General features: G+C 27.3%; 3 protein-coding genes across 3 annotated transcripts in view; 1 reads left to right on the top strand and 2 right to left on the bottom strand.

Annotated features, from left to right (window-relative positions):
• The window catches only part of LOC100160594 (uncharacterized protein KIAA2026), a 46,741-nt gene that overhangs the window by 23,158 nt on the left and 5,501 nt on the right, over nt 1–18,082 (top strand). Inside the window, exons 3-13 of the mRNA XM_029489096.1 lie at nt 7,793–7,917; nt 9,412–9,524; nt 9,592–9,760; nt 9,827–9,915; nt 10,019–10,212; nt 10,286–10,549; nt 10,636–10,773; nt 10,878–11,027; nt 11,546–11,621; nt 11,692–12,000; nt 14,525–14,911. Coding sequence (XP_029344956.1) covers nt 7,793–7,917; nt 9,412–9,524; nt 9,592–9,760; nt 9,827–9,915; nt 10,019–10,212; nt 10,286–10,549; nt 10,636–10,773; nt 10,878–11,027; nt 11,546–11,621; nt 11,692–12,000; nt 14,525–14,911 — 2,014 coding nt within the window. The remainder of the gene's footprint in view (nt 1–7,792; nt 7,918–9,411; nt 9,525–9,591; nt 9,761–9,826; nt 9,916–10,018; nt 10,213–10,285; nt 10,550–10,635; nt 10,774–10,877; nt 11,028–11,545; nt 11,622–11,691; nt 12,001–14,524; nt 14,912–18,082) is intronic.
• Nucleotides 2,629–3,290, bottom strand: LOC115034328 (pickpocket protein 28-like). Its single transcript, XM_029490959.1, has one exon. It carries the CDS (start codon nt 3,084–3,086, stop codon nt 2,787–2,789), a length of 300 nt encoding a protein of 99 aa, XP_029346819.1. The 5' UTR covers nt 3,087–3,290; the 3' UTR covers nt 2,629–2,786.
• On the bottom strand, nt 7,540–8,380 carry LOC100569382 (pickpocket protein 28-like). The gene has a single exon (XM_029490958.1). The coding sequence runs from the start codon at nt 8,274–8,276 to the stop codon at nt 7,731–7,733; it is 546 nt and encodes a 181-aa protein (XP_029346818.1). The 5' UTR covers nt 8,277–8,380; the 3' UTR covers nt 7,540–7,730.

Below are 18,082 nucleotides of genomic sequence, written 5' to 3'. Positions count from 1 at the left end.
CAGTAAAATTAAGTTTTCGTTTTTGTCCAAAAATGGGTTTTGGGTAAAAATTGGCGTTTTTCCGTTATTTTTTTAGGGTTTATCCCCCCCGCTTTGAAAAAAGTATTGGGAAAATTTTCCCTTTTTGCCCCCCCCAAAGTCCCAACTAGAATTCACTTTCTTTTTCAGAAAAAGTACAACTTTTGAAAATGGAGGCATTTTTATTGCTCCAAAAGTTGTGTTCGGCCCCCAAAAAAAAAAAAAAAAAAAAAAAAAAAAAAAAAAAAAAAAAACACACATCATTGTAAAATCAATACATTCATCACTTCGTTCAGAATCTAAAAGTGTGAAAGTAGGTATAACCGACCTGCCGTTTTGTAGGTGTTCTAGTGTACCTTGTCATTGAGTATGTCGCTATAATGTATGTGATAATCATTGTATAGTTTATACCGTAGAAAATTATACCGTATATAGAATATACGTATATAGGAAATTCTAATATTTATGAAAATTTCAACTATCTACCGTTATTTGTTTCGAAATAAAAATGCCCGTTTTGTTATAATAATTTTTTTGTTTTACCAGGTTATTTTGAAAAATGAAGACTGGGATTTTTTACTTTTAACCCCTCCCCCATTTACAAACTAGATCCAATTTGTTATCAAAAACCACCCACAAAGTTTAAAATCTTAGCATTTTTACTGATCCAAAAGTTAAAAACAGACAGAAAAACCCACATTATTGTATAGGTAATCAATACATTAGTCGCTATAAGCTCAAAATCTAAAAGTTTAAAATAGGTAGACAATTAAATTATACTATTCTACTGTTTGAATAAAACTTACATTTAGCTTTATTCGAACATTCTTCATCTTTTTTACCACAAATTCTCGAGAAACTGTCTTCTAAAAATATAATGAAACATAATATAATATTATAATATCAATATTCAATACAACTAAAAACATATAGCAACCAAAGCCATTGTAAATTTTTCCAAAAATCTTCAGATTAAGTCATGATGTCTAACGTGAGTTAGGGTTAGTTATACTTTTAGTGATAACTTCGCATAAATCGTATAAGCATTAATTTGATACAATAGAACATCGTTTTTTTTTTTTTATATAATAGAGCAAACAATTGTTTGGCAGTGTTACATTTAAAATTACGTGGAATCGTATATATATATATATAACATATATGACATTTGAGGAATCGTGTGTGCATATCAATGGCTATTAAAATTTACACGATTCCGAAAACAAGGGCGCACAGGCACTCTTAAGATTATGAAAAATAAAAAAGTTTTGATCATAAAATATTTAAAAATTATAATATATTTCAAAAAAATATTAATGGTACTTAATCGTCAGGAATGCTCTTATGATGGATATTAATTGTTGTTAAGTGTTTTGTACAAAAGGGATATATTCCTGGTTAATAAAGGTTTTGTCCCTTACTTTAAACTTAGAAATATAATGTACATATTTTAAGATGAAAACTTTCAATATCAAAAATTCAGAGAAACAAATAAAAAGAGCTATCCTGAAAAATTAGAAAAATGGAGAAGTCCGTTTTGAATTGAAACCTCTGAATTTCTTAAAAACAGAAACTAATTGTCTAAAATTAAATTATAAATTTTTATTTAAATTTAATCCGGTTTGGGATCTTAAAACATTTTGTTTTGAACTCTTGAGTAGATATTTTGAAAAGGTTATTACTTATTTTTAAAATGTTCAGGTAGGTAGTAATTGAGCAAATATTGAACTTTTACTAAAAAACATAAAATATTGCCGAAAACTCATTACCTAATAAGTACATAGGTATATGTTGGGTTATTGAGTTATTATATTATAGTTACTATCTAGATAATAATAATCATGAAAACTTTACAATTTGACCAATATTACCTAATTCATGCATGGTAATTTTACTGTCCGAATTTTTTCAGTTGTACATAATTATTATAATCCAAAAAATCTTGTTGGGTGAAATTATAATGTTAAGGTGGTTCTAGTTAGTCAAAAAAAATTGTTTTTAAGTCCTCCGCTGTGGCAAGATTGTGAGATTTTGGATTAATCAATTTTAATGCTGTTAAAATAATAACATTTCCTAACATCTCCTTTAGAGAACTGTTGTAACATTTTTTTCCAAGTTTGAACTTCTGATAATATTATAATATCATAAAATTTCAGTTTTTACTACATTTTTGTTTAGTATATTATGTATTGAAGAAATTTTAATTTCGAAAAAATTTCTCGACTGTTCTATGTTAATAAATGTTAGGATTTTTCCAGAATTAAAATCGCACCAGCAGTCTTATAATTTTGTAATGGCTGAGTGTTAGGTTAGGTTAGTTTAGTGGGGCCTGTTATCTGTTTGAAGAAATAAACAATAATAAATAATAATACATTTTGTTCATGTGTAACATTAAGTCATTAACAAATAACAATGTATACCTAGGTACATCATCAATGTTATACCTATACTACTATAGAATTTTTATAATAATTAATCGTACTTATATATGGCTACTACTTATTAGTCGTTATGGACTGATTTTGTAATTAATTTTTAAAAAAGTAACAATATTTATAATGCCTTACTTATTTAATGAAAAAGTAATGTAACATGATAAAAATAATGTCGGGTAATTTGAATGTAATTAAAATAAAAATATTTTATGTTACGAGAACGTAATTTTATTACTTTTTAAAAGTAATTTACTCAACACTGAGTAGAAGTTATAGTCGTCTGTAAAATGTTATTAATTTTAAATACCTAGACCCAGCACTGTACAAAGAATGTTAACGAAATAATAAATTTAATAGTATCGTACTTGGCATATAATACATGACGCATTGACAAAACGTTAATGTAAAATTAGCTTCACATTCTAGTATGCAGTTCCGTTGAGTATAAGTTTTATAGAATCTCAATTGTTTTTCTGCTGAATACACACATTGACGTTTTTCTTTTTCTATCTCAGCTAATGTTGGTGTAGCCATCCCTACGGTAGGGTGGATTTCTACTGATGTTTCTCTTCCTGGAGATACTAAACTACCAAATGATGATATTTTTGGAGTTTCTACAGGACTGTGTAACATCACCTGGAATATAATTTATGATTTATAACGTCTGATGCCATAATAAAATATTATATTTAGACTCTGGATTTTCATGATTTTATACAATAGCTTATTATCTTTATGTTTAGTGTATGTAATTTGATGGTAGACAAAATAAAGATGATTCATTAAAAACAGAGTTCATGAGAAAAAATATTTCTTTTAGCATATTTTCATAACTTCATCAATATTTTGCAAATTACGTGAGAAAAAAATTTATTTTATTTATTTTTAAGTTAGTTACATGAATGTGCATCCAATGATTAATTTAAATTAAAAAAAAATTGAACGTGCATATTAAAGCAATATTTTACTGTACATAATGTTTGCATATTAAAAGCATTTTTTTTAGCAATTACTATAACATTTTTACTTTTCTTACATACGAATATGGATTCGTACCAATCTTGTAAAGTGTTTGAGCTCTGGTATTAAATTGTATGTATAGATGTAATGTACTTAGAATACTTCTTGAATCTTTTTTAAATAAATTATTTCAAAATAGGTATATATTTGAAATATTATTTCATGCGTATTTGTATTTTATAATCAAATACTTTTATTTGAATATTTTATTGTATTTGTTCGGATTATCAAAATTGTTTTTTTGTCTACTTAGAAACAAATTATCAAAATGCTGTAATTTTATACTTGATATAGCTTATAAGTTAAGTTATATTGTAACCTTAGATCATATACTATGGATGGGGCCACAGCGTATTAAATCAATACAAAAAAAGTTGATGATATCAGCGACGAGTCGCCGAATTGGGTGTTCGGTATGCACATGCGCAATGCGTCTTCTCGTGTATTTATCCACAGATAACTATTGTACATATGGATAATTATGCGAGGAGTTGCGTTACACTTGCGCACATCGATCATCTAATTCGGTGACTCGTCCCTAAATCGGCAACAAAATCATACGATGTGGCTCCATCCGTAGTATGATCTAAGATTGTAATGTGAATTGAAAACTATAAACTATTCCTATTATCTTCTATCATATATACGGTTTTGAACTGTTTTAGTTAAGTGTACGTTACACGTGTGTATATTGGGAAACCCGAATATACATTGTATGTAATACAAATATAATATACATAGGGGAGAAATATAAAAATGAATCAATGAAAATATAATATATAGGCACATATATACCTATGGTATTTAACATTTATAAATTGTTTTGTTCGTTACCTATCTGCAAGGCTAGGTAAGCTAACTAATTTAAGATTCTGAGCGGAACGAAAGAATATATTGGTTTTACAATGTGTGTATATTTCTGTATGTCAGCAACATTTTAGATAGTAAGCATGCTTCGATTTTTGAGATCAGCATCTTTTCTATTAAAAAAGTGAAAAGGTTGGTACTTTTGGGAGGTCAAAATGGAAAATTCCAAGTAGTTTTAGAAAGCGTCGAGAAAAACAAAACAAAATTGAAAGAAGAGTGATAATTTTTACGCAAAACAAATTTTTAAGGAAATATATTTTATTTTTCGGTGTAACTCAAAAATTTATAACCGTAGACTAATGACATTTTCACTAAATACTTATATTAGCATTTCACATAAATGGTAACATTTTCATAATATTTTGATTCTTTTAGGACTCTTTTAGCCTTGAGAAATTTTTAGATATTTGTAATATTTTTTTAAACTATTCTCGATAGAAAATTTTTACTTATTAAAAGCTTAAAAAAAAAAAAAAAAATTTAATTCATTTCTGGTCAGGTGGCACTACTGGGATCCTTCCTTCTCTTGTTACTTTTTTTTTTATATATTACTTATTTACTCTGTCGCCACACTTACTCATTATACACTTATGTATAGATTGTAAATATACTTTATTTTTGATAAAAAAAAAAAAAAAATTTAATACAAGATTCCTTATAAGTTTCATAAATATGAGTTCAAAAAAATCAGACATACATATTATGCACGACTTTTTTTATATGCGTTGAAGTTAAAATTTTGACAAAATTCAACAAAATATCGAACATTTTTCAGTTAGAAATTCATAAACGGTTTACTTATTTTAGAGCTAACATTATAAATGTCGAAGAATACTCCTCCCAAATTTACATACCTCAATAAAAAAAAAAAGGCTTTCCGAAAAGCAACATTAATTTTTTAAGAGTTTTTGAATTACAATTTTTACTATATTGGATTTTCATAGGTATATTAAAGAATTTTCATCAATCAATTTTTGATAATTTATTGTAACTTAAAAACAAATGAACCTAGATACTTGAAGTTCTACTAAATGTTAAAACGATCATTATCTAAACATGGTTATATTTTCAAACAATTTTGAAACTTTTTCAGCCATGAGAAATTTTTTGAATGTTGTAAATTATTATTTAGTTAGAAATTCATAAAAATTTTTCTTTTCATACCTAAGATTGAAAAAATGAATAGAAGATTTTCCAAAAGTTTTCCTACCTATAACAAACCAAAAAAAAAGTACTGAAGCGGAAGTTTATTTTTTTATGAGCTTTTGAACATTTGATATTCTGCGGTAAATTATTGATCGATTTTTTATATTTCGTTGTATTTTCTAAACGAATAACCGTAGACTCATTAAATGTTTACCATATGTTTATATATCAGTAATGCCATACACGGTTTAACGGTTTAATTTTTAAACTATTTCGACACTTTTTGAGCTATTGAAAACCATGAATATTTTTTCAAATTTTGTAAACTATTTTTCAGTAAGAAATTCATAAAAGTTTTTCTTTTCATAGCTAAGATTAAAAATTTTAATGTTGATAAAAGTGGCTTATTTTACTTTTGACTGTAATTGTCAGTTATCAATTTTTTTAGTTTTTTTTTCTATAATTGTCAGGAAATTTTGTTTGTTGGGTAAAAAAGCGTGAAAATTTAATACAAGGCTCCTGATATATAGTTACAATATAGTAGTTGAAAATAATAAAAATTCATAAGCAAAATTTTTTTATATGCATTTAAAGTTCGAATTTTTACATTTAGTATAATATCAATATATCATAACCTTCGCTCAAAATCGTTTTTCTTGTATTATATCATTGAATTCAAATTTAACACTTTTCTTTTCAGTGACCCACTTGTAACCTACTTTATATAGAGTTTTTTTTTTTGGTGTCTGTCATCACCTTTTAGAACAATAAAAATGATTAGATTTTCTTCCACAGCATCTTTACTGATAGGACAGTGAAACTAGTTGGTACTTTGGGGGGTCAAAAGTAAAAATTCCAAATAGTTTTCAAAAGCACGGGGAAAAAAGAAAAATTAAAGAAGAATAGACATTTTTACGTAAAATTGGGTTTCGACAAAATCGATTTTGGTTTTCGGTCTAACTCTAAAATAAATGACTGTATAGGTACCTACATGAAATTTTCACTGGTTGTTTATATTAAATAGTATTTTCTATACACGGTAAAATTTTCAAAAAATATTCATTTGTTTTAAACTCTTAACGAACATTTTAAGTTTCTATATAAGTTCTATAAATGTCAATAAAATTGTATTTGTACTGTAAAAAAGCTTGAAAACTGAATACAAGGCTAAGGCTCTTTATATATTGTTATTATGACATTTGGAAATCCAGTTAGGATTTTTTTTTAAGCGTTTAAAGTTCAAATCTTGACAAAACACATAAAAATCACGAAAATGTGGAAATTATTTTGAGTTAGAAATTCCTAAAAAATTTTCTTTTTAAATCTAAGATTTTAAAATGTTATACAAGATTCCTTAAAAGGTTATCTAAAAAAAAATGTCTATAAGAAAGTCATATGTTTATTTTATCAAATCCTATACTTTAGCTTGTTTTGAGCTGTTTACGGACAATTTAAAATTTCAATTTTTTTAGTTTTTATTTCTATAAATATCAATCAAGTTTTATTTGTTGGGTTAAAAAATGTCAGAATGTAATACAAGACTGATATATTGCTTAAATAGCAGTTGAAAACTATTAAAAAATACGATTTTTCTTGTAAGCATTAGGTTATTCTGTAACCAAAAAATCTTAAAAAATATAAAACAAAGTTTTTTTTCATTGTTATTTTATGTTAAAACTCGGAAGAAATTACATATTAAATAACCAAGAACAACGATTTTAGTTATTTAGTTATAATTTTTTAATATTAATTCAATTTACCGGCGACTGTATTAATATAGTAAGTAATATAACAATTAACAATGTAAATATAATATACAATATCCACACTGACAAACCGTCACCGCTCAGAATCGTTTTTCGTATAAAATTATATTATATCATTGAATTAAAATTTAATACCATCCATTATACAGTGATCTGATACAGTGAACTTAATCTAACCTACTGTACAGCAGAGCGACATCCACTAACCCGATTTTTTTCATTTTATACTTTTATTCGTACCTAGGTATACCTATATAAAGCAATAGTTATGACATTTTTTTCTGAATATTAACACAAGTAAAAAAAAAAAAATTAGAGTGAATTTATATTTCATCCAGAAAAGCAGCACGTGATTTTTTTCAAAATAATGAGTGGGTTTAATACAGAAAAGCAGCCCAGGCTTTTTCGTGTTTTCTAACCCTGATTTAAATACAAAATAAAAGAATCGTTTTACAAGATTGATCCGGACCCTATAAATTTATAATATTACTTTGAATCCATAGCTGACTTCTGATGAACAATAATATTCCTCTATTTCAGCATCCAAAACAAGAGTTAATCCTAAATGATTACCGGCACCCCAGGGCCTCCAGGGTGTATATTCAGCAGGCGTATTCGGTGGGTATCCATTTTCAGGAGTCCAATTTGCAGACGGATTTGGAAAGGTAACATTTAAATCTGATAAATCTTTTGGGTTCCGAAATATGTAATCTGGTTTTACTTTATTGAATGAACAACATATACCTTCGTCTGTTAATGAAGGGTTGAATATTTCTGAACAAACTTTAGGGTTGTTGGCCCATAAACATGATACTATCATTTCATGACAAGGTTGAGATACTCTAATCATAAATTTTTTTAATGAATCCCAATCGCCTGTGTAATTGTCAATCGATGAATCCATTGATAATGGATCTTCGTCACAGAAATCACTTAAAAGACGTCGGTCGATATTGTTTTCGGGTTTTGAGGATCTGTGCGTGAATAGTTGTAAAACATTATTTATATATTTTACGAAATTCATAGTAAGTAGCTAATAAATTAGGTATACATTACGTTTCTAAAATATTTCGGGCAACAGATTTTCTTGCGTTGTTCATATTACATATGGTAATGGCGGGAAATGGTATACTCGTAAGCTGGGTTGCTTTTGGCGATAGACTTATAATTACAGGCATGTCTTGCCATTTATGAACCAAGTTGGCAATAAAATAAATTGCTGTGATTACTGCCAAACCAAAAGATATAATCCAAAAACACCTTTAAACGCCATTAGAAATAATATTCAATAGACTGTATTTATTGATAATATTTTATTTTGTTATTTATATTTACCTTTCACTTGCACTTAGTTCATTATTACCGGCATATCTAAGTCCATGTAATGTCGTATTCTGCGAGTAATCGTTCAACATTTTTCTCCATTTAGTACCGATTTTTTGCTTTTTAGATTTTGGTTTTATGTGAATTTTAGAACTGTTATTTATAAACCATTTTGATTTATTCTTAATATCAAAATTGTTACGAAGATGTCTATTTAGGGGATACTTGTAAGGTTCAAAGTCTTTAGTGTACATGTTTTAAAAATATTCCATAAAAACTGTATAAGAACTTCAACTATCAATATTATTCAACACACTTCTAGCACTTACTCATATTGAAGTTGTATTATAATTTAGGTATATCATGTAGTTGTTTGTTATTCTTAAATGTTAAACATTGAAACATTACATGGCATGTGAATCTATACACAATGTATAGATTACTTTTAACATCATGTTTAATATTTAATATAAAAAATTAGATATAGTTAGATATAAGTAGGTGTAATCAATCATTAATATTTAATGTATTATTATGTTACAGGTAAACATGAATGAATCAAACAATATCAAAAAAATAAAAAATGAAGAAATATCAGAAATTTATAAGTAAGAAAAAATAATCCATCTCAATAATTAATGAAAAATATAGATTTCTTTTACTTTCTACGTAATAGTGACCTACAATATTGTGATATAATTAATACATTTTACATTTTAATTATATTAATGGATATTTTTTATGCAGAATGATGTATGATTAATTTTTAATTAATATATTGAGATATGGTGTATACTGTATATATATTTAGCATATTATGTATTTTTATTTTGTAGAATATTTGAAGAAATATATTTGAAAGCACCTCCTCTTTTAAAGGATCTATCAAACAATACTGTAGATATTGATTATACAGAATCTATACATGAGCAAATTGATTTTAAGAAAAGTATATAATTTTTTTCTTAAAGTGTTTGTTATTTATGTTATCAATAATTATTTTATTTCATTTTAAGTTGATACAAAATTTAAAAATGGAGAATACTGCTCCATTACTGATGCAATTAAAGATATAAGGGAAGTATTCTTGAACTGCTATTCATTTTATGGTGCTAGAAGTGATCATACTAAAATATCATTAGAACTTGAAGAACTATTAGAAGAAAAAATCAGCCACCTTGATAAGTAATAATTATTCATTTATTTTTTATTGCATTCCTATTTCCTATAAATAAAATGATTTATTTTTAGTAACTATAAAGCATTGGCTGATGTTAATCTTACATTCAATTTACTAAACATGGAAGGAAAACCAAGTTCTAAATTGAGATATCCAAAAGGTATATTGTTAATTTATTTTAATTATTAATTACATTTCACATTACCTCATTATAATTAATAAATATATTAAGGTTGTTATGATTCATTGTTATTTATTTTTAGATTGTTATGATTCAGTATTATTACGAAGTGTTGCACATTGTCGCCCTGAACGATTAAAAAAGTATCATAAAATATTATCTACTACTCTGACCACTGATGAAGATAATGCACATATTTTAGAAAAAATATTAAGTTGGGAAAATGAAGTTTATTTTAATGATGTATTCCATCGATATATCAGTTCAATGTGGGAGGTTAATATACAATTATTATCATGTATTTTACGTTAAGACTGTTAAGTCTAAATTAATTTCCTTAATATTTCAGCTACCAGAAATTGGCAATTTTGTGACTATCATATTTAAAAAACTTGATCTTGATATTATTAACCAAGGCGAAATTGAAAGAATGTTTTTAATGCCTAAAGAATCTACAACTATGGGTAAAATCATGACTACTCTTTTGATGCCAGTAAAAAAAACAAAATTTATTGGTCAAGTCATGCCATATAAGGTTTGGTCTGAAAAACTTTCAAAAAAAGTATCAGGTTGGTGTAAAGTATACCACGCAAAAAAACAAAATAAAGTTGTTGTGAGTAATGATTTTACTTTAAACAAATTTCTTTTTAATATTTATGTGGAGTAAGTAATAACCAATAAAAAAAATGTAATGTTCAGGTAATGAATTCACTGGGCATCCATCCAGATTTTTGGGCTGTTGTGAATGAAAAGAATCCTTTAATTGAAAAAGACTATAGTGAACTCTCATATTTCAGGAAAGTTTGGCTTGTAAAAGCACTTTGTGATTATGTTACTGTGAGTTTAATAACTTATAAATGTATTATTAATCAGAATCCCTAAAGTGTTAAAATTATTGTTATTTATGTATATGGTTTCTATTTTGTATACATTTGTTTTAGATTAAATTTAAAACTATTAATGATATTGTGACCAATTGTAATGAAAGACAATGTACAATATGGAAGAATGATTTGGAAACTGAGGAATATTTCTTTTTTGATTCAATGCCAGATTTAAGGATATATTATTACAACATTCCATATGATGAAGTAATTAATTCATAATTGTTAAGAAGACGTCACACCCGCATGTGTTGTCTCCGTCTTACACACGTACGTAGACAAAACGCGTTTACGCAGTGTGAGTAGAACTCTTTCAATTTTGGTTTTAGAGTATAAATACGTATTATAAAATTGAATTGTGACAATATTTCTGAAGGCAAGTTGTTGCATTTTTTCCATTATTCCTATTATAACGTTCATTATATTGTTTAGAAATAACAAAAATTTCAACATTTTTATAATACCTTTAACTTTTCAAAATTACATTTTTTTTTAAAAATTGCTAAGACTTGCCCTAAGAAATATTGTCACAATTCAATTTTATTATACATATTTTTACTCTAGAACCAAATTTCTTCGAGTTCTACTTAGACTGCGCCAATACGTTTTGTCTATGTCGTACGTGTGTAAGATTGAGATCACATAATATGCGGGTGTGACGTCTTCTTAATTATAATTTATACCTATCATTTGAATACAATTATTATTTTTTTATTTTTTTTAAGCCAAGTCTTGAATTTCTCGAATCAGTAAAAACTGAAACAGAAGAAATAAAAGTTGAAGATAATCTACCTATGAATGGTATGTACATTTCGTCAAACCTCTTTATTAATAGTTTATATTTTAAACAATATATACTAAATTTGTATAGGTGTTTCTGGGGGTTTTTGTTCGTTACAAAAAGATAAACATTTTAAGCTAATTGCTGATTCGGTAGAAGGTCTTCGGACTTTTCTTTATGAATTGGATATGGAAGGAACATCAGTTCCAGAAAACTTGATAAGCGCTCTGGAAAATTTTATTGCGAAAATTGAACCAGAAGAATATAATTTCATTGTCTTAAACAATGATTCTAAAATAAAATTATTTAAAGACTGTGAATCATATCCAGATAGAATTCAGAAGGATGAAGATAATACGTTACTTTGGGAAGAGAAAGATTCAAAGTCAATAACTCAAGGTAATATATATTTTAGATGTTCAACTTTAATTATTTTCTGGTAGAATAGTGAATCTAATTGGTACTTTAGAAAGTAAAAAATAAAAAATAAAAAATGTTTAATACATAGTATAATTTAAAAATATTTTGACTTGGAACAAACGCAGTTCAGCTCCTAAGCAATTTTTTGGAATGTTTTTTTTAAAAATGTGTGTTTTTGCATGCTTAATTTGATGTTACTTTCCAAAAAAGCCGGTCGAACTTATTTTGGAAGATATGGTCAAAAAACTTCAAAATGCACAATTTTTTCAAAAATCGCGTTTTTGAATTTAAAATACAAAAAATTTAAGATTTTAGAATTTTTTTTTTAGAAATGCTTGTAATTATATGCTCAACAATATGATGGAATCAGAATTTGCCTATCGTACTTACTTTTTATGTTATTGTTAATATACCACATAAAACTGAATTATAAAGTTATTTGATATTTCAAACATTTGCATATTTGAGAATACTCAAAATTGATTATTTTTTTTTTCATTCGATGAGTAATAACATATAATAATTTTTGGGGAAATCAGAACTAACTTATATTTTTTGGTTTGGGAGAAATTGGTTTCCACGTTGAGCTCCGCTAGTGTTTTTGGCGCAGAGCCCTCGTTGCTGCGGCAAAATTACGTACGGTCGACAAAGGCGACCCAAGCTATTTTCACCAAAAACTTATTTATGTTATTACTCATCAAATAAAGAAAAAAAATCAATTTTGAGTTTCTCAAATATGCAAATGTTTGAAATAACTTTATAATTCAGTTTTATGTGGTTTATTAACAATAACATAAAAAGTAAGTACGATAACCGATAGGCAAGTTCTGATTCCACCAAATTGTTGAGCATATAAATACAAACATAACTAAAAAAAAAAAATTCTAAAATCTTAAATTTTTTGTATTTTAAATTTAAAAACACGATTTTTGAGAAAATTGAGCATTTTGAAGTTTTTTGACCAAAACTTCCTAATTAAGTTCGACTGATTTTTTTTTAAATTACCATCAAATTAGGCATGCAAAAAACAGATTTTGAAAAAAAGAATTCCAAAATATCACTTAAACTGCCAAATGATGCATGGCCAAAAAACTTTAATTGCCAAAAAAGGTGCTGGTTTGCTATAGCCCCGCCATCCGTATAACAATATAAATAAATACATCGTATAAATATAAAATAACGAGTTTATTTATTGATTCCATAATAATAATAATAATAATAATAATAATAATTTGATGATAGATATATTGATATAATTGTGTGTGTGGGCTCCTGAGTTAGGGTCCATGAAATTGTATTCATACTAACTATGAAATAGTTTTTTATCATTGATTATTATAGGTACCTCATAGTAATGGATAATAGTACGTATTTAAGGGTCACTGTATAATGGATGGTATTAATTTTGAATTCAATGATATCATTATATAAGAAAAACGATTCTGAGCGGGGACGGTATGTCAGTCTAGGTATAAGACATATTATAAACTTTTTTAATACCTATGTATGTAATTTCGCCCCAAATTTGAACTTAAAATAAGTATAAAAATTAACTATGATTATGTATTTTTTAGATTTTTTGGTAACAGAATTAACTACTTCGTGGAATCTTGTTTTAAATTTTCAATCCTTAGATATAAAAGTTGAATATTTTATATATTTTTAACTACAAAATAATTTATTATTCAATTTTGATTTTGATAAATTTTGTTAACATTTGAACTTCAAATGCTCATAAAAAAAAAAAGGACCTATTTATTTTTAATATTTTTCAACTGCTATTGTAACAATATATCATTAAATTTTCACGCTTTTTTACCCAACAAACAAAATTTTATTGATATTTATAGAAAAAAAAAACTGAAAAAATTGAAAACTGAGAATGTCCGTAAACAGCTCAAAAAGAGTCAAAATATTTTCAACATTAATTTATGGTGTATAAAAAATAAAAATATTAACTTTCAATGAAATTTTCAAATATTTACAGTCATTCGTGTTTTAATTACAATAAAATAAGAAAATCGTCACATGAGAAATCAAGCGAATATCAAATGTTTTAAAAATAAAAATTTCAAACGCTCATAAAAATTTAATTTGACTTTCCTGTAGACGTTTTTTTTTCGATAAAGGTAAACAAATTTATGAGGAATCTTGCATTACATTTTCAAATCTTGGATTTAAAAAGAACATTTTTTACGAATTTCTAACTCAAAATAATTTGGAAATTTTCGTCATTTTTACGTATTTTGTCGATATTTGAACTTTAAATGCTTATAAAAAAAAATTGTGTATTTTTCATCTGTCTTTGAAACAATATATTAGGAGCCTTCTATTAAATTTTCAAGCTTTAGTACTCAACCACAGTTTCTTACTCAATGATGAGGTATGTTCACACCTACTCTACAGGGAGTTCTTTGATTTTATACTTTATAGTATTGTACATTCGTACTATTCTATAATTTATTTATTCAATCTTATGTTATGTATATTTTTTAAATTATAGCTCAAAATGAAGAAATTATTCTTGAGAAACGACAAAGAAAATTAATTGTACAGCCAGATTTTGATACAGTTGAATATGGTGAATCTGATGAAAATGTTAAGGATAATGATGAATCCATGTCTGATTTTACTGATTCCGATGATGAATGGGGTGCTATGAATCAGCCTAAAAATAAAGTCAAACAACCACTGCAGACTTCTTCTAAACTTCTTGAACTAGAAAGGCGATTATCGGAAGAAGGGAAAATGCTGAAATATGATACTTATAACCTATTAGATACTAATCAGAATGATGAGTTTAATGGACATAGTAAAACATTGATTTCTTCAAAAGATAAAGATGATATTTCACTTTTGGAAATGAAAGATTCTATACCAATAGCTCAAGGTAATATATATTTTTACTCAATAATAATTATTAATTTAAAATTATAAATTATAAATTAATAAATACTATAAATCTAAGTGTTCAACATAATTTTCTGTTTTTTTTTTTTTTTTTTAAAACTATTAATGTGTTAAAAAATAATAGTTAATAGTTGGACAAATAAATATGACTTCCCAATTTTGCTTACATACTAGATTAGCTTATTTCTACCAGGTTCAAACTATAAAATTAAATTATTGGTTTAAGAAACCAGTAAAGGCTACTATTAAAATGGACTTCGCCTAAATTGCTTAGCACCCTCAACAGGTGATAAATATTTTTTGAATTTAAAATTTATTAGAGTTAATATGGTAATATTAATTGTTTGTTATTTTGGAACAAGTGCACCTTACCACCCCATGCACGTATTTCCATTTTTTTTTTTTTTTTTGGAACTTATATTAACTATCTAAGAACAATGGTACAATTATTATTTTGCGATTTTTAGGCATTTACGTATCACTTTAGTTTACTGCACCTTTTAAGAATATTGATATTTTTTTTTTTGAAACTTATCTACTACGAGTTAAGAACGATTGTGCAATCAAAATTTGATAGCTGGACTTCGTTTTGAAGTTATATACAAAGGCAGTTTTCGAATTTTGAGTTTTTATACATTCGCACAACGCTCTTGTCTTTATGCTATACTGATCTATTATAACCCAAATATAAACCCCAGGGTCTAAAATTGTGGACAGATGGCTTAACAAATAAACTTAACCTTGTCAGTAAAAGTAACACAAGTCAAATAAATCCAGTCGCCAGACTCAAGGTCCTGCGGACCTCTCGTTGGATAGAGGCTCGGCTCCCAAACCCCCCGGGGCTGAAATAGCAAACTTGGTGTGGAGGAGGAGGGAGGGCGACTCCTCATGGGTCGTGGGGAGGAGAGTGTACCTGCTCTAAGGGCAGACGGATAACCTAACAAACTTAACCTCGTTAGTAAAAGTAACACAAATATAATGACTCCCGGCTCCAATTTCCAAACTAAAGGGACCTCCCCCCGCCTACCGGCTCCGGTCGCCAGACTCTATGACCAGTTAAAGTAACATAGTATATAGCGGCTCCGGTCACCGCCTCCTAAAATAGAAATAGCCAATCTGGTGTATATAAATTCTTGCATTATCACCTACCTAATAATAATTTAGGTATAATGATCATTCAATTATAAATACAATTTTAGATTATATTATATTATTATTTATAGAGAAACTAGATTTTAATACATAATTAAAATGTCATTACGTCAAGTGCTGTGTTCTAATAAAGTTAACCTCTCGTAGTCTCGTGTTTGTATACTCGTTTATTTTTTATTTAGTATGGAAACATATAATTTAATTAAAATTTTCAAAATGTTTAACTGTTCTCAATTCTAATATTGTCGATCACCTCCAGAAGTGGCTCTTTATTCCAAGAGAAAGTGACTATTTATGTCCTAAATGGCACTACTAGACACAACTAGACGAAGTAATGTTAAAGATGCATATTCTTGGAGGTAAATTAGATATACACATATTGAATGACACTATTTACCATAGGAACAAATTCTATAGTAATTAGGTATATATGTATCAAATATATTATATTTCTAGATGCAGTGAAAAATACACTGATCGACATAAAAAATTGAGTAGATATGTATATGAGGTTTCAATTTGGAAAAAACACATTTTTTTCAAATTCTCACATGTCTATTGCCAAAATTATTTTGTTAACGTATCTATAGATAAAACAAACCAACCAAACATTCATTAGGGAAGAACTTAACATACGATGGTTGATTGGGCTAATTTTTGTCGTGAGGTTACTTTTGATCATATGATTTTAAAAAGGACTAAAATCGGAGGTAACTTCATTGAAGTTGAAATTGATGAAAGTAAATTTGGCAAGGGCAAATACCACAGAGGCCATCATGTTGAAGGTCAGTGGGTATTTGGAGGCGTTGAACGGGGTACTAATCGATGCTTTTTAGTTCCCGTTAAAAAAAGGGATAAGGAAACGTTACTTGGAATTATCAAAGATTGGATTCTACCAAATACCACGATAATTTCTGATTGCTGGAAAGTATGTATTTAAAAAATAATTATGAATACAAAATGAATTCTTCAGGTACTATTTTTATGCATAATATGATTGTTTGAATGATGAAGGTTTTAAGCACTTTAAAGTCAACCATAGCATTAACTTTAAAGATCCAAATACCAATCAGCACACATACACGATCGAAGGACTATGGCGACTTGCAAAATATTCATTGCCCCAATATCAGGGCCGGCCCTAGTGATTTTTTATACGTAGGCAAAACTTAATTTTGCTGCTTCTGTGGTCTAATCATTTTTCTTCCAAATAAATAGGAGACAAGTTTTTGTTTATTTAATCAGAACTAAAGTAAAACGTATATAGTGTATATGTTACGGGCAAGGTAGGAAACCTGGGCAAATGTAAGAATGACCATTTTAATACTCAAATTTTTTCATACATTGGCCGGGCATTGTACGAGATTGCCCGGGCAAAGTGTACCCCGTCCGGATTTATGTGGGCAAAGTGAATTAATTACTGCACAGAGCAAAACCATCTAGTTACTAGATACCTATCTTGTTGTATGGCGTACGCACTATACGCGATGACGGCTGCCGATAATATGAACGGATCCGTAATTTCAACGACAAAGTGATCACATAGTTACATCACATAATTGCAAACAGTAAAGGTAATCTAGATAATATTTCATTATTTAATCATAAAACCCCTACCTATTCGAAATCGAATGATTATATTGTCACGAAGTCGCGTAGTCATTACTAGGTACTGTATTATTATATTGTACCTAATACAAATCAGTGTAAATGCAAAAAAAAATTGGTCTATTTGACTTCAGTTAAGAGGTTCCATTCTGGAGAATAGATTTAAAAATTATTAAAATGCAACTAATATTTGAAGGAAGCGTCTATTTCAAGTTTTTTTATGATAATTAAAAAATGCAGTAAAATGTTTTATTTGATTTTTAAAACATTCAATATTTAACCTATAGTGTCCAAATATAAATGGACACTGTATACAATGCCCGGACAATCTTAACTTATTCCAACTTTGCCCTCGAAAAACGGGCATTGTATACAGTGTTAATTTTTATTT

This window comes from Acyrthosiphon pisum, chromosome A2 (genome assembly GCF_005508785.2).
Source record: "Acyrthosiphon pisum isolate AL4f chromosome A2, pea_aphid_22Mar2018_4r6ur, whole genome shotgun sequence".
Taxonomy (NCBI): domain Eukaryota; kingdom Metazoa; phylum Arthropoda; class Insecta; order Hemiptera; family Aphididae; genus Acyrthosiphon; species Acyrthosiphon pisum.
Note: the sequence above shows the minus strand (reverse complement) of the source record. Positions and strands in the feature narration are given on the sequence as shown.

Excerpts from the sequence above, each read along its gene's own strand:
- LOC115034328 (XM_029490959.1), bottom strand. The coding sequence starts at position 3,086 with ATGTTACACAGTCCTGTAGAAACTCCAAAAATATCATCATTTGGTAGT.
- LOC100569382 (XM_029490958.1), bottom strand. The coding sequence starts at position 8,276 with ATGAATTTCGTAAAATATATAAATAATGTTTTACAACTATTCACGCAC.